At 42.4% G+C, this 14718-nt stretch overlaps 1 protein-coding gene across 2 annotated transcripts in view; it reads left to right on the top strand.

Annotated features, from left to right (window-relative positions):
- The window catches only part of Ppp1r21 (protein phosphatase 1 regulatory subunit 21), a 63206-nt gene extending 57209 nt beyond the window's left edge, over nucleotides 1-5997 (top strand). Inside the window, exons 20-22 of one of the 2 annotated variants that reach the window (XM_090336977.1) lie at nucleotides 1863-1961; nucleotides 2954-3082; nucleotides 5299-5997. In XM_090336977.1, the coding sequence (XP_090193103.1) occupies nucleotides 1863-1961; nucleotides 2954-3082; nucleotides 5299-5328 (258 nt within the window). In that variant the 3' untranslated portion in view covers nucleotides 5329-5997. Of the gene's footprint in view, nucleotides 1-1862; nucleotides 1962-2953; nucleotides 3092-5298 lie in introns of both variants that reach the window. The other variant, XM_090336975.1, reaches the window with a different exon arrangement.
- Nucleotides 5998-14718: the final 8721 nt, after the last annotated feature.

Below are 14718 nucleotides of genomic sequence, written 5' to 3'. Positions count from 1 at the left end.
AGTCTTTTTTTTCATATATTTATTATTGTAATTAATAGAAGGGTTACATGATATTTGCCAGATAGATGGTACATTAATTCCCATACATTGATACCCTTTCTAGTCTTTGATTAGTTGCGATCCTGTATGTTTACTTAGGAAGTTTCCACCCATACCTAGGAGCCCTAGTGTTTCCCCTACCCCTTCTTGCAATATTTTTATGGTCTCTGGCCTTACATTGAGATCTTTGATCCATTTACAGTTGATTTTGGTGCACAGTAATATACAGGGATCTAGCTTCAGTTTTCTATATGTGTATAGTCGAGTCTGCCAGCACCATTTGTCGAAGAGACTGTCTTTTGTCTATCCTGTGTTTTGGGCTCCTTTGTCAAATATTAGATGGCTATAGGTTCATTTCTAGCACTTCTGTTCTTTTGGTCCTTTGTCCAGTCCTTGTTCCAGTACCAAGCTGTTATTACTACAGCTTTGTAACAGAGTTTGAAGTTTGGTATTGATATTCCTCCAGCATTGTCCTTCCTAGCAAGGATTGTTTTTGCTACCCAGGGTCTTCTGTTATTCCATATGACTTTTGGGGTTGCTTCTATATCATTGAAGCATGTTGTTGGGATTTTGATAGGTATTGCATTTAATTTGTAGATAGCTTTGGGCAGCCCTGCTATTTTTACAGTGTTAATCCTTGCATGCCAGGAGCATGGGAGGTTTTTCCATTTCCTTAAAACTGCTTTAATTTCTTATTTTAGGTTTTGGGTTTTTTTTTAAGTTTTCACCACCTCTTTGGTTAAATTAATTTCTAGGTTTTTTTAAAAAGCTATTACAAATGGAGTTGTTTTCCTAATTTCAGCCTTGCTCTTCTCATTGTTGGCATACAGAAAAGCAACTGGATTTTGTGGGTTAACTTTATATCCTGCTACTTTGCCAAAGTTTCAGATCAGCTCAAGTAACATGGGAGAAGAATCTATATGTTGGTTTTTTTTTTTTAATATAGGAGCTGGTCATCTGCATTCTTTCCCAATTTGGATCGCCTTTTTGTTTTTTCTCTTGCCTTGCTCTAGCTAGGAATTCTAGTACTGTATTGAAGAGGAGTAAAGAGAATGGACATCCTGTTCTTGTTCCTGATTTTAGAGGAAATGGTTTAAAGATTTCACCATTAAGTATAATGCTGGTTGTTGGGTTGTATACACAGCCTTTATTATATTGGGGAACTTTCCATGGATTCCTAGCTTCTCCAGAGCTTTTATCATAAAAGGGAGTTGGATTTTGTCAGATGCTTTTTCTGCATTTATTGGGATGGTCATGTGGTTCTTGTCCTTGCTTCTATTAATGTGTTAAATTACATTAATTGACTTCCATATACTGATCCAGCTTTACAACACTGGAATGAATCCAATTTGATCATAGTATATGATTTTGGGGGGTTAGTTGTTGAATTCATTGGCTAGAACTTTATTGAGGTTTGCATCAAAGAGCTGGGTCTATAGTTCTCTTCCTTTGATGAGTCCCTATCTGATTTTGGGATGAGTTTGGTAGTGACACTGATTGCTTTTGAAATGAATGCATCCCTTCCATCTGTCTCAAATACAAATGAATCCTGGGTAAAGGTAGAAAGTTCTTATGGTTTTGTAACCTCTGATCATTAGACTTCAGCTAGGGAAAAATACTGCTGAGTTTGAACTGCTGAACTTTTTTTTTACTTTACTAAAATGATGGTGTAGGCCCACAGCTTTCTCCTATGCAGTACCTACAGGTATTCAAGAAAAATGGATAGCTTTTGGCTCTAGGGATTGAATTCTAGTAACTTTCCCTGAAGAAGAATTGATTTTGGACGGTGCTGCCTTTAGCAGTGGAATGTTTTGTACTTACAGTGCCGAGCACTCTCTAAAAGACTCACCTTGGCTGAGAAATCTAAGGAGGCACTGACAGAGGAGATGAAAGTAGCCAGTCAGAACATCAGCAGACTGCAGGTGAGTTCACAGTATACCCATGCGGGCAATGTTTTCTCAGGGGAAGTTCTTGGGCAGCAAAATCAACCTTTCTTTTCAGAAAAGTAGTTGCACCTACTTTCATTTTCTAAATACTTTATTTCTGTTTCATTTTAAAGCAAAAAACTATTTATATCAGTCAAATGGTGGTTGTCTTGTTTGTTTTCTCTTGTGACCTGATCTTTATTTTTAAATCCTCATGTAGTTAACATTAAAAAAAACTACAGTTACTTAAAATTCTCTCCAATTTTCTTCTTCCTTCTAAATAAATAGTTTGCTGTAGGCTTGTTCTGTACATGTTATTCTGTTCTTTTTCTAATTTCATATAGCTGCAAATTAAAAAAGATGGGGACACAAAAATATTCCTCCATCTCCCCTGCCCTGTTTTAAATTAGCCTTGTTTTTCAGGAAGCTCCTGTTATTGTAAACACTGGTGCCAGGCAGGCATAGGAAAACCCAGTAATACAGTGCTGTCTGGCACCTCCTTGTTTCAGATTGGTTTCTCCAATTAGTTGGGAGTACAAGATTAGATCTGGGAGGCTGAGGGGAATGGAAATGGTGTGGGGAAGAAGAATGTGGCTTCCAGGGCGAGTACGGCCTGGAAGGCTGTAGGCCAAAGAGCTGTGGGACGGTACAAATGCCAAGAGGCCTTGTGCAAGGCGTGGAGAAGCGGAGGTGGTTTGGAAACATCCTTCAGCCTTCTGGTTCTTCTAATGGTTATATGCTCTACACAGATTTTATGCCTTATACTTTTGCATAGAAATTACGAACATATTTTGAAGACGGGAACTTTTCCCCCATTACTTTTAACTTTGCTCCCCACTGGGCTTGTGCACTCCCTGTCAGGTGAGTTCACCATCGTGGCCATCTTGCTACGTTGCTTTTCCAAGTTACTGTGATAAATTGAGAAAGCTTCAGAGGGGTGTGGCTAGCAGGGGTTTGAGTTTCCTCCTCTCTTCTCCTTTGCTCTGCAGGACGAGCTGACAACTACCAAGAGGAGTTATGAGGATCAATTGAGCATGATGAGTGACCACCTATGCAGCATGAATGAGACGCTGTCCAAACAGAGGGAAGAGATTGACACGCTCAAGATGGCCAGTAAGGTGGGTCAGGTGAGATGAGGTCATACTTAGTGCTCACTGTACTCCATGTATGAGGATGTGTTGTTAGGTTAGGAGATTTAAAGTCTTTGTGACTGATTTCTCTTGGTGGCATTTTGTCCTGTCCAGAAGGAGAATTAAGTTTCTTGGGCTGAGTTCTAAGCTGAGGCTTTAGTGCTGTAGTGGAGGCTTTTTTGACATTCACAGAGGGCTTTAGGAGAGGGACTGCTTGCTGTTTATACAAGAGTCTAAACGGGGTAAGAGTGACTTTTAGTGGATTTTCTTGAATGGCCATATAATTTAAGAATGTCTTTCTTGCCTCTTAACTTCAGAGATCTCCTTTCCTTTAATTTCTCAAAGGTTCTACTTGTCCTGGCCAGGGTCCATAGCTGTTGCGTATTAAGTTGGAACAGAAAGCCACAAGCATCATGTCTCTCTCTTTCTGGATGATCATGCATGTATTCTTTTCCTGTGAAAGTAACTTCAGGGGACCAGTGGTTCAGCACTTAGCGCATTTCAGTGACTTAGACAGTACTATACAACCTGCAGCTGGGATTTGCTATTACTGTCTACTGATTCAGCAGGCATTTATTGAGTTCCCACTGCATGTCCTGGAAAAGAAGTGGAGATGAATAAACCAGAGTTCTGTTTTAGCATTAGCAGTGGTCTGCTCGGTTGGAGCCTCCTTAGAAAATTGTTAATGCATTGGAGACTGCATTGCATAATTGTCGTTTGGTGTACTCTTCTGATAATCTTTCACCTCTTGCTACTTAGGAGGGATCACTGACGTTTGTCTGTCTGGGCTGCCTGTGTGAAGACTGTAACAGCTGACTTGGTGAATTAGGGCTCTTCAGTTACTTGGGCTTTAGGAACATTGAGCTTCAGCTCAACTGAAGTAGGGGCTGTTCCTCTTGAAGATTGCCTCATGATGTTCCTGGTAATGGCTGAGTTGAGAAGATAGGAGCTACATCCTAGACGGGATTGATTTACAGCTGCTAAAGAAGTTAGGAGATTTTTCAAATTTTCTCAAAGTTTTTTTTATTTTTATTTTTTATTTTTAATGTAAAGTACTTGAAAGCATTAAGAAAACTCTGAGTAAAGAGACTACTTTTCAGTTTAGACTTTATATGGCTAATCTGGGGCTTGAACTCAAGCCCTGGCATTGTCCTTCAGTTCTTTTGCTCAAGGTTAGAGGCTCTGCCACCTTGAGCCACAGCTCCACTTCCAGTTTTCTGGTAGTTAATTGGAGATGAGTCTCACAGATTCTCCTGCCTGGGCTGGCTTTGAACTGCAATTCTCAGATCTCAGATTCTTGAATAGCTAGGATTATAGGTATGAGCCACCAGTGCCTGGTTTGCTAATCTTTCTTTGACTATTCTTTAATCCCTAGATCCCTTCCTCTACTCCATTTATTAGCAGTCGATACCACATAGTACCATTTTATGGCCAATTGACATTATTTTCACTGGATCCTCAACCAATCTTACTTTTGGTTTTTTATTCTGTAGGCATTACCCACTTGTTCCTGTTCATTTAGGAATTCAGTTAGGAAAAACCGCTCCCAAAAGAAGAAAAGCTATGCAAAACTGGAAATCCTTCTATATTTAAAGAAATTAGAAATGAGTTGAAATATGTTCTCTCTGAACTTGTCGCCAGCCATTTTTAAGCTTCTTTTTGTCAGTTGGGTTATTAGTTAGCCCATATTCAGAATCAATGGAGTAGGTCTGTAGGTCTGCTGAGTCACCCTTGTAATCTTAGCACTAGTGAGTCAGAAGCAGAAAGACTGAGAGTTTGAAAGTTAGCCTGGTCTACATAGCAAGATCTTGTCACACAAAAAACAAATGTCTACACACAAAAAGAGCATAAAATGATTTCTGTTAAGACCTCTAGTGTTTATTTAAACAATGAACATGCTTAGGACAAGATTTTTTTTTATTCAGCTCCATAAACTTCATATTCTGTTGTCTTGGGAACAACATGAGTGTTTGAGGTTTTGATAAATCTCAAACAGGAGCTAGCTGTATTCCTCCCATCGAAGTGGGGAGCTGGGATTGTGATTGTGAGAGAAAGTTAACCATGCGAGGTTATTGACTGCTTTTCCTCTGGAAGCCTGCACACCCCAGACTGCAGTACAGGCTTCAGACAGCCTGGTTAATAAACTATGTGAACTATTTTTCTGGAAGGTTGTGTTCTTATTGTGAATATTTTTCTTTGTACAGGGCAATTCTAAAAAGAACAAGAGTCGATAGTTTACAAATAGCTGGATGGTGACTGTTCCTTCCAGAGCTGCAAGAGCTACGGGGCCCAGACTCTACGTCCAGTGCTGGTAGCCATCGGGAAACCCGAGTGTGCTTGGACCCAGTAAACTAGTCAGTGTTGAGAATGGCCTTGAAACCCTTCGGATGTACCTGCAAGCAGTCAGGCAAATATAGAATTTGATGTTGACAGTGAAATGGAAAACAGTATGTGTAATATGGATATCGTAGGTTTCCTTATGCTGTTTTTACTGTGCACTTTTTAAAATTAGGTTTTAATTTGAGTATGTAAGAACAAGGAATATTTTGTATATTTTCAAACTCAATTATATGGTAATCGATTTGGTATTAATGGAATAGACATATGTTTCTGGATAAAATGCTTAAATTGTCAAACCGTCATTACTTCTTAATATAATTGAAGGCAGTCTCCAGATTCTTTTGAAAGGTTTGTTTCGATCTCTCTTCCCCTTTTTCTTCCCTACCCTCCTTTCTCTCCCCTGCTCCTCACCTTCCTTCTTCTCTCTGTCTCTCAGAGGAAGTGGGCCTTGCAAACATTAGATCCTGTGGGTTTATTATCATTGTCTTCAGCTCTTCAATATTCTCTTTGTGTTCAAATAATAGCTAAAGGCATTCATGTCAATAAATTCATACTTACATCAATTGTTCAGTCTCTTTTTGACAGCTAGAAAGGAAACAAAAACCTATTAAAGTAGGCTTTATACAGTTCACCAAATCTCAGTAGACTTAAGTGTAATTTAATTCCTCAAATTGGAGTCATTGCATAGTTAATCTTTTATTAGGCCTTGAGAGCTGCTTTATCACCACACTGAAGTAAGCACCCTAAGTTCATTCAAGCTCCCTTGGGCTATCAGAAGCATGTCACTTTACTGTTAGCCTTTTTTTTTTTTTTTTTTTTGCCAGTCCTGGGGCTTGAACTTAGGTCTGGGCACTGTCCTTAGGTTTTCTCAACGTTAGCACTCTGCCACTTGAGCCACAGCACCACTTCTGACTTTTTCTGTATATTTAGTACCAAGGAATTGAACCCAGGGATTTGTGCATGCTAGGCAAGCACTCTACCACTAGGTCACACTGTTAGCCTTAAGGGTATCTCTTCCAACACCCCACTCCCAGGGAAGTAGATTGCGCCTTTCTCATTTGCTTGCACAGGCCCCTTTCAATTCTGTGTTCAAATTGCAGATTAGCTGAGGGGTTCTCCAAACCCTTTTCTGCCTATAGCTCTGTGACTATTGGTTCTCTCTAGGCTACCACTACTCAGCCCCAAGATTCTTCTTTGTGGTTTCCCATCAGCAGTGCCCATTGTGCTCAGCAGAGAGGCCAGGCCACCTCAGCCACCTGTCACACAGAGAGGTTGTTGTGCCCTGTCCTCAGGCATTGAAGGTATTTGGACCCTGACATGGAAGGATCTGGGGGTTAAGTACCCTTCTACCTGGGCCCTCACATCTCCCCTTCGGACTTTTTACAGTTCCCAGCCCATTGGCAGATCTCCACCAGCTGAACTGCGCCTACAGTTCTGCAGCCAAACTTGCCTCATTAGCCCTGGGTCTTGGCTTCTAAACTGTGAGGAAACAGCCATGCTGAGTAGTCCCTGCCAGGCTTACGTTGTTCATGACAATCTAATACTGCTCATCCATTTCTAGCCCAAATTTCAGTAATGGCTTCACCACTTCTCCAGCCTTGCTGTTTCAATCCTAAGCACTGCAATCAAAACTCAGCCTGTCAGCAGTGAGTGCCTCTTGGTTGTGGCACTTGTGCATGGTCCATGGGCCCGTCCAGACAAGAAGAGGGGTTCCTGTTCTGCATGAAGCTAATCTGTTACCTGTGTTCTCCATTATTCTACTCCCTGCCCAGGGCTTAGATTTTAACATTCACACTTTCAGTTTCTCAATTTGAACATACCTGTCCTTTAAAAGTTGGGAGTGGAAAGTGGAGCTGTGGCTCAAGTGGTAGAGCACTAGCCTTGAACAAAAGTAACTCAGTGGCCCTGCGTTCAAGCCCCAGGTCTGGCGGGCACACACACACCCCAAAACTACCTTCCAAATAAAAGTTTAGAGTGTTACTTAGAGGCCAAACTCCCTGAGTTTGAATCTCTATACTTAAAAATGAGTTTACTTAGCATTTGTGTGCTTCCATTTCCTTATCTATAAAATTGGGATATTAATTAATAGTACCTCATAGACTTTTACGGGGATTAAATGAATTAATATTGTAACTTTCCCACTTGGTAAATATAAAGATTAATTATCAATAAATATTACTGGTAATATTATTGTTATGGCTGCTTCTGTTCTTTCTCTTTTTTTGGTGTTGGTCCTGGGGTTTGAACTTAGGGCCTAGATACTATCCCTGAGCTTCTTCTGCTCAAAGCTGTATTCTACTACTTGAATCAGAGCTCCATTTTTGCTTTTTTTTTTTTTTAGGGCTGGGGGGGGGCAGTGGTTAGTTTATTGGAGATGAGAGTTGTGGAATTTTCTTTCTTTCTTTCTTTTTTTTTTTTTTGCCAGTCCTGGGCTTGAGCTCAGGGCCTGAGCACTGTCCTTGAACTTTCTCAAGGCTAGAGCTCTACCACTTGAGCCTCAGCACCACTTCCGGCTTTTTTTTCTATGTATGTGGTACTGAGGAATCGAACCCGGGTCTTCATGCATACTAGGCAAGCACTTTAACCACTAGGCCAAACTCCCGGCCCAAAAGTTGTGGAATTTTCTTCCCAGGCTGTCTTTGAACCACAATCCTCAGATCTCAACCTCCTGAGTAAGCTATGCTTACTGGTGTAAGCCACTGGCACCTAGCTCTTCCTTTCCCTTTTTTCCAAATTCTTAACCTTATTCTTCCAGACTGTGGAAGAGCAGTTTATGTTGGACATCTCAGGAACTCTATTATTTCATCCAGCTTTCCCTTTCCACATTTTTTCTGGAAGTGGGGGGACAGTCATGGGTTTGAACTCAGGGCCTGTGCACTGTTCCTGAGGTCTTCAGCACAAGACTAGTGCTCTACCACTTTGAGCCACAGTGCCACTTCCAGTTTTCTGGTGGTTAATTGGAAATATGAGTCTCATGGACTTTCCTGCCCTGTCTGGCTTTGAACTGCAATCCTTAGATCTTAGTTTTCTGACTAGGTAGGCGCCTGGTACCTTTACACATTTCTTTAAAAGCCCTCACCCATTCTTCTAATCAACTTGTAATTAGCTTCTCAAGCTAATTTAAAGTCCCTGGTGCAATGTTTTATTTGACTCTTTATTTTGATGTACATACTCACTGTTATACAAGTCTTGCCAGCTACCAAATGGATTTAATATATGCTATGATGATAACCCTGCTTCTAGTCCTATAAAACTCTTTTGAGTCAGACAGTTCTAAACCACCAACAAAACTCTAAACTAGTAGAGTTACATTCACAATATAAAAGAAAACAATTTCCTAATCTTTCCCCCCATACATCATGCCCACCTGTTTTAGTGTCTATTTCCAAAGAACACCTTATTCTTGTTTGTATTATCTTCTTCCGTGCCTGAATCCCCCCCTCACTCCCACATACACACTTTAAAGTAGTTACATCAATATCTTGACGAGTTGGGGATGGGTATTCAGTATGCACTTTGTCATGAGTATCAAATACTAGTAGTGATAGCTGATGGTGTGTAATATACTATCATTATTTTTCATTCCCTGTACAACTCTTTGTTTTCCCTGAAGTTAATACTCATACTTGACAATTATTGTGGGGTTTTTTTTGTGGTACTTACTACTAATTTATTCTTAAGTTTGCTCCCAGACATATAACTCTCTTTTCAGATTCAGTTAGAAGTCCAGCCAACTTCATCCACAGGAAGCCTCAAGCCAAGTGTACGGTACATACCTGTAGTCTCAGCTCCTTGAGAGGCCAAAGGGGTTAGAGGCTAACCTAGGCAAAACAGTGAGACTCCACTTCACAAACAATAAACGATGAAAGGTGAAGTCTCTGGAATCCTCTAGCCTGCCCCACCATGGGTGTTGACCTCTGGGCACTCAGCATGAGCACCTCGCTTCTCACCCTTCCATGCTCGCCCTGACTTTATGGCATACCTTTCCAGTACCATTCTCAAAAAAGTTCTCTCTCACGTCTAAGTCTGTGGAAAGTGAAAAACAAGGAAATTCTCGGTCTCAAGTAGAAACTTGAGACTCTGATAGTCTCATAAAGAGTGAAGTTGATGTAGAGTGAAAGCTGAAAAGGGGGAGGGGGAAAGACACTTGTCATAAAGTGTGTATTGCTTTCTGGAGAAGCCAAGATTTCTAGACCCTACCAAAATGATGGTTCCTAGCCTTCCAATTATATATTATGTCGAAAATATCATTATTGAAAAAATGGGAGGTTAGAGTCCACATCTCTATAGATTACTCATATATAATTACTTCCAGTTCTTATAATCATTGCTTCATGTTGTTATTTCATGCACGTGTAAGGTGTGTCAAGAGTGTGGAGATAGGCCTCCAGCACAACAATGGTTCGTATATATCATCTCATTTGTCAGCCCTGCCCTCCATTACATTGTCATACAAAATACTAATCTCTTTTTTAGGTGCCCCCGCCACCCCAGGGCTTTACACATGCCAGGCAAGCCCTCTACCACTGAGTCACTCTCCTGGCATCAGTACCAATCATTTTTCAAAGCTGGTAAAACTGGAAAGATGGTAGAAACTTTCACTTAAACATATTTTATAACAACATGACCACTTTCAAGTTCATTATCTATTCAAAAAAAATAAAACCAGCCCTAGCATTAGCAAGTAAAAGTGTGTGAGAAAAAACAAAACCACTTACAAGAGAAATCACTTAAGAAAACTTGCCAAGTGAGTTAGAAGCAAATGCTTCCTCCATTTGACTGAAGGTTTCTTCCTGGTCAAACTCTAGTCAGGAAGATGTACAATTTATGGTTTTATGCAGCACTAACTCTGCAAGTGGCTCCCAGGTCTGAAAAGACTTCAAGCTCCTCCATAACGTTAACATACAATAACAACATAGTTGGCCGCTGATGGGAATGAAAACATCTGAGAGCCACCCTGACAAGGAATAGTTTGTTCCATGTTGGAAGAGGAAGTTTCTGTTCTCGGCTTAGAGCCATGTCCTCAGATACCATAGTGATAAATGGAAAGTCAGTAAGTGGATGCTCTTTGTCTTAAATTTTTAAGCAGTTTAGTAATTAGTTCCAAATTAGGAAGTTAACTGGCAGTCAAAGCACAGAAGTAGGAAAACTCATTATACTCCTTGGAAATTGTAGAAATAACAGGTTAGAGAGCATTGAAGCAAGTTTTGGCAAGAGGAGGATTAGAATGGACTCTATGGGAACATACTCCAGGCTGTTGTCCTGTTTTCAGCTTTGAAAGTTATAACCTTCATCCTTCCTCAATTCAAACTGAGGAATAAAACTGCTTTTACTTGATCAGGGCCTCTAATTCTCCCAGAACTCAGCCCCACAGTTCTAAATACCAGGAAGTCATGGAATGACCCAGTGGGGTGTGGGATATCTTTTAGGCCCAAGAATAGAAACAGTACAATTCAATTAAGAACAAAATGTCAGGAAGTGGCACTGTGGCTCAAGTGGTAGAGCACTAGCTTTGAGCCGCAGAGCTCAGGGACAGCACCCAGGCCCAGAGTTCAAGCCCCATGACCAACTATCCCTCCTACCATCCCTCCTCATCCCTTTCCTTCTTTCTTTTTTCCTTCTTTCTTCCTCACCGCATAGTCCAAGCTGGCCTCCAACTCAAGATCCTCCTTCCTCACTCAGCCTGCAGGTGCTGGGATCACAGACCCTCATAGAGTTATTTTCACATATGTCATACAGATGATCTGAATGAAATAAGAGCCGTGATGGACTTTGTTCCTCAGCACCTGGCAAAAGGCACTGTGTTGTACATAGCAGGTGTTCAATAAATGCTAACTGGATATCTCCTAGGAATCTGGCCTAGGGTTCAACTATAGCCAAGGCTGTGTAGCTCAAGCCATACCCCAAAGTGAATGTCCCATTTTCATGATAAAGAACACAGAATCCTTGGCTATTCTGAACTGATTAAGTGATCAACCACTCCCCACCAAAAGAAAAAAAAAAAACATAGTTGATTTCATTTGTCATTCTCAGTGAAGACGTGGGCTTTCTAATTTTCTCAGAAAATTAGCACCCAAAATGTATTAGAATTTCCTCTTTTAAAATTAAATTGTCAGGGTGATGTATAGAGGGGCTACATTTGTCAGGTAGAGTTTACATTACTTTTTGAACACTGATACCCTTTCCCATGATTTTCTCCCACTTTCCCTCCCCCGACCCTAGAATACCTCTTATAAAAGACTTTTAACAGGAGCATGTCAGATCAGAATGCATGATGCATGCAAAATGCAATTTATACCATTTCATCTTAACTGTTGTTGAAGTCACCCACTGGGGAATACACACACACACACACACGTGTGTGTGTGTGTGTGTGTATACATACATAGATGTATATATGTATATACATATCTGTGTATAGTCTATGTATATTAGAATATATTTTATATATTGTATTACATTTATAGTATATATTTTATATAAAATACAAATTATATATATATGTATATATAAAATTGTGTATGTGCACACCAGTCTTGGGACTTTAAACTCAGGGTCAGGCATTGTCCCTTAGCTTTTTTTTTTTTTTTTGCCAATCCTGGGTCTTGCGCTCAGGGCCTGAGCACTATCCTTGGGTTTTTTTTCTCAAGGCTAGAACCCTACTCCTTGAGCCATAGCAGCACTTTCGGCTTTTTCTATGTATCTGGTACTGATGATTTGAACCCCAGTCTTCATGCATGCTAGGTAAGACTCTTATCACTAGTCCAAACTTCCAGCCTGTCCCTTAGAATTTTTGCCCAAGGCTGGCACCCTACCAGTTGTGACTTTCAGCTTTTTGCAATTAATTGGAGATGAGAGGCTCAGACTTTTCTGCCCCAGTTGGCTTGTAAAGGCAATCCTTAGATGTCAGACTCCTGAGTAGCTAGGATTATAGGTGTGAGCTACTGGTGCTGGTGTTTTTTTAAAGACAATTTTCCAAATAACTCTCACCTATACTTTGTGGTGTTGTGACATAAAGACATTGTGAAGTTTTAGAGAAGAATGTTTAGAATGTTTTCATCCATCATTTAGGACCATGCCTGTCTCTCATTTTGAAGTGATTGTAATTGACCCTGACAGCTTTAGATGACTTGAATTTTGAGGAATTTCAAGTTAGTCTCAGGTCCTATCCGTATACACTCTGTGGACCTCTTCTTGTTAAGCTGTCAGGAAAGCAAACCTTGTTAATGATAAGGAGAATGATATTGTTGAGAGTCTGCTTTTTGTAGAACAGAACAGGAAATGAAGTAAAATGAGGACACAGCTGGCCATGAATGGCTGTGGCAGCTTAGCCAGGGAGGCCAGGCACAGCTGTTTACCACCAGGTTTTGATTACAGGACGTTGCCGGGAAGAATCCTACCAAAGTGGGTGCTGGAGTTTCAAGAAATAAACATTTGCAGAACTGGTGATCACTGGGACAAGTCTGAGTCATGGTCACTCTTTTACAAAAGCTAACATACTTGTCAATCAAGGGTAGTTACTTCTTTAGAAAATGATGGGCTTGTGTGCTTTACAAAGTGTCAGAAGTTCCCAGAAGAGATTTCTTTCACCAGGTGGGCTTACCCACTAATCAAAGCCCATACTGCTTATTTCAAAGATGACAGAATTTGAAAGGTGCACTCTTTAAGGTGCAGTGATAATGACTGTTTTACAAATGTCTGTTTTTCCCATAGGCACAAACTTCGGGCTGTCAGGGTGGCACTGTTGAGGTGGGCTGGTCTTGAAAAGCAGGCAGTGAAGGGTGGTGGCTCACAGGGTACAAGATTCAATTTGGGGGGTGGGGAGGGGAGAGGAGTATGTCTGGATCTTCTTGGTCTCCACTTTCCCTAGCTACTTACAGAAGACGGATGCATCTGAAAAGTTAGATCCAGCCTTTCTTTTGCCGTCTACTTTGAACACAAGGCCTGACACTTGCTAGGCAGGCACTATACCACTTGTGCCACGTCTCCAGCCTTGATTTTTTTTTTTTGCCGGTTATTGAGGAGATGGGAGTCTAGCAAATGTCTCAGTCTTGTCAAGAGTAGCTTCCAGACTTCGCAGGCACTCTTGTGTCTCTGGGCATGTCAATTTCCTTCCTCTCTGCCTGGGTGGGGAAAAGAACACTTGAAGCTCTTGCAGTTTCCAGGCTCTCCAAGGGAAAAACAAGGGAACACACCTTATGTTGGGAGCCAGAGTGGAATCAAACTGTACCTTGACTTGCATCAGATGATGGCTATATTGTCTTATTGCTTTCTGGCCCTATTCTATGTAAATGACCTGAGAATTACCATATGAATGTAACACCTGGAGGTTCCCTGGGAGAGGAGGAGGGAAGAAGGGGGAGGGGAAAATAAACGCGGCAGTCTCGGCAGTCTTTGCCTGGACTGCGGACATCCCGGACCCGGTGTGTCTGTCTCTCTTCTTTTTCTTCCTAGTCCTTGTCCCCTATTTCAGGAACCCCAATCTGCGAACCCTGGTTTGCTGCCGGTTGGCCCCGGCAACCTTAAGTATCTGAAGAGTTACAAATACGGGTGCAAATACGGGGGCATGTTTCCTCCACATCCCCCCCACCCCAGTGCTCGTGACATGCCTACCTAACCCCACACTCAGCTGCCACACTGGGCCCCCTCCGCGTGCCAGGCTCAGGGAATACAAGAGTGAGTGAGTTCTCACTTGTGTCAACCATTTCTTTTGCTTCAAATCTTGAAAGCTGGGGCTCCCCTCCCCTGAACCTTCCAGGATTGCCAGCTCCCCACAACCCCCTCCAGACCTGGACTGCGCTCTTCTCTAGGCCAACTCACTCCAAGTCTCTCCGCCTGAGATTACGCAGTCCTTCCAGGGGAAGGGTGCGGGGACCTCCCCGGCAACCCCACCTGGGGAAGGGTCTCGTCCGGGGTGACCTGCCGGCCTGTCGGGGTGTAGGGGTTCCCTGCTATCCGCCTCCCCCTCCTCCCTGGGTAAACGTCCCCTCTGGCCCCGTCCACACCGCTTGGCCCTCGTCGTCCCGTCCCGGAAGGCAGATTCCTAGGCCCCACCCGTCCGCCCGGCGCGCCCCGCGGCAGGGGTGGGAACACGGTGGTCTCGGGGGGGGGGGCCGGGGACCAGGGGGTGGACGATGAGCGCGGGAAGCAACGGGGCGTGGCACGCAGGAGAGAGTTCGGGGGACCCAGGGCGGGAGGGAGGCGGGGAGCTCGGGCTGGCGGAGACGCGGGGCGGGGGCCGTCCCGCCGCGCCCCTTCTCCCCGCCCCTCCCGCCCTGCCCTCC

This window comes from Megascapheus bottae, chromosome 7 (genome assembly GCF_031878675.1).
Source record: "Megascapheus bottae isolate mThoBot1 chromosome 7, mThoBot2.hap1, whole genome shotgun sequence".
NCBI lineage: Eukaryota > Metazoa > Chordata > Mammalia > Rodentia > Geomyidae > Megascapheus > Megascapheus bottae.
Note: the sequence above shows the minus strand (reverse complement) of the source record. Positions and strands in the feature narration are given on the sequence as shown.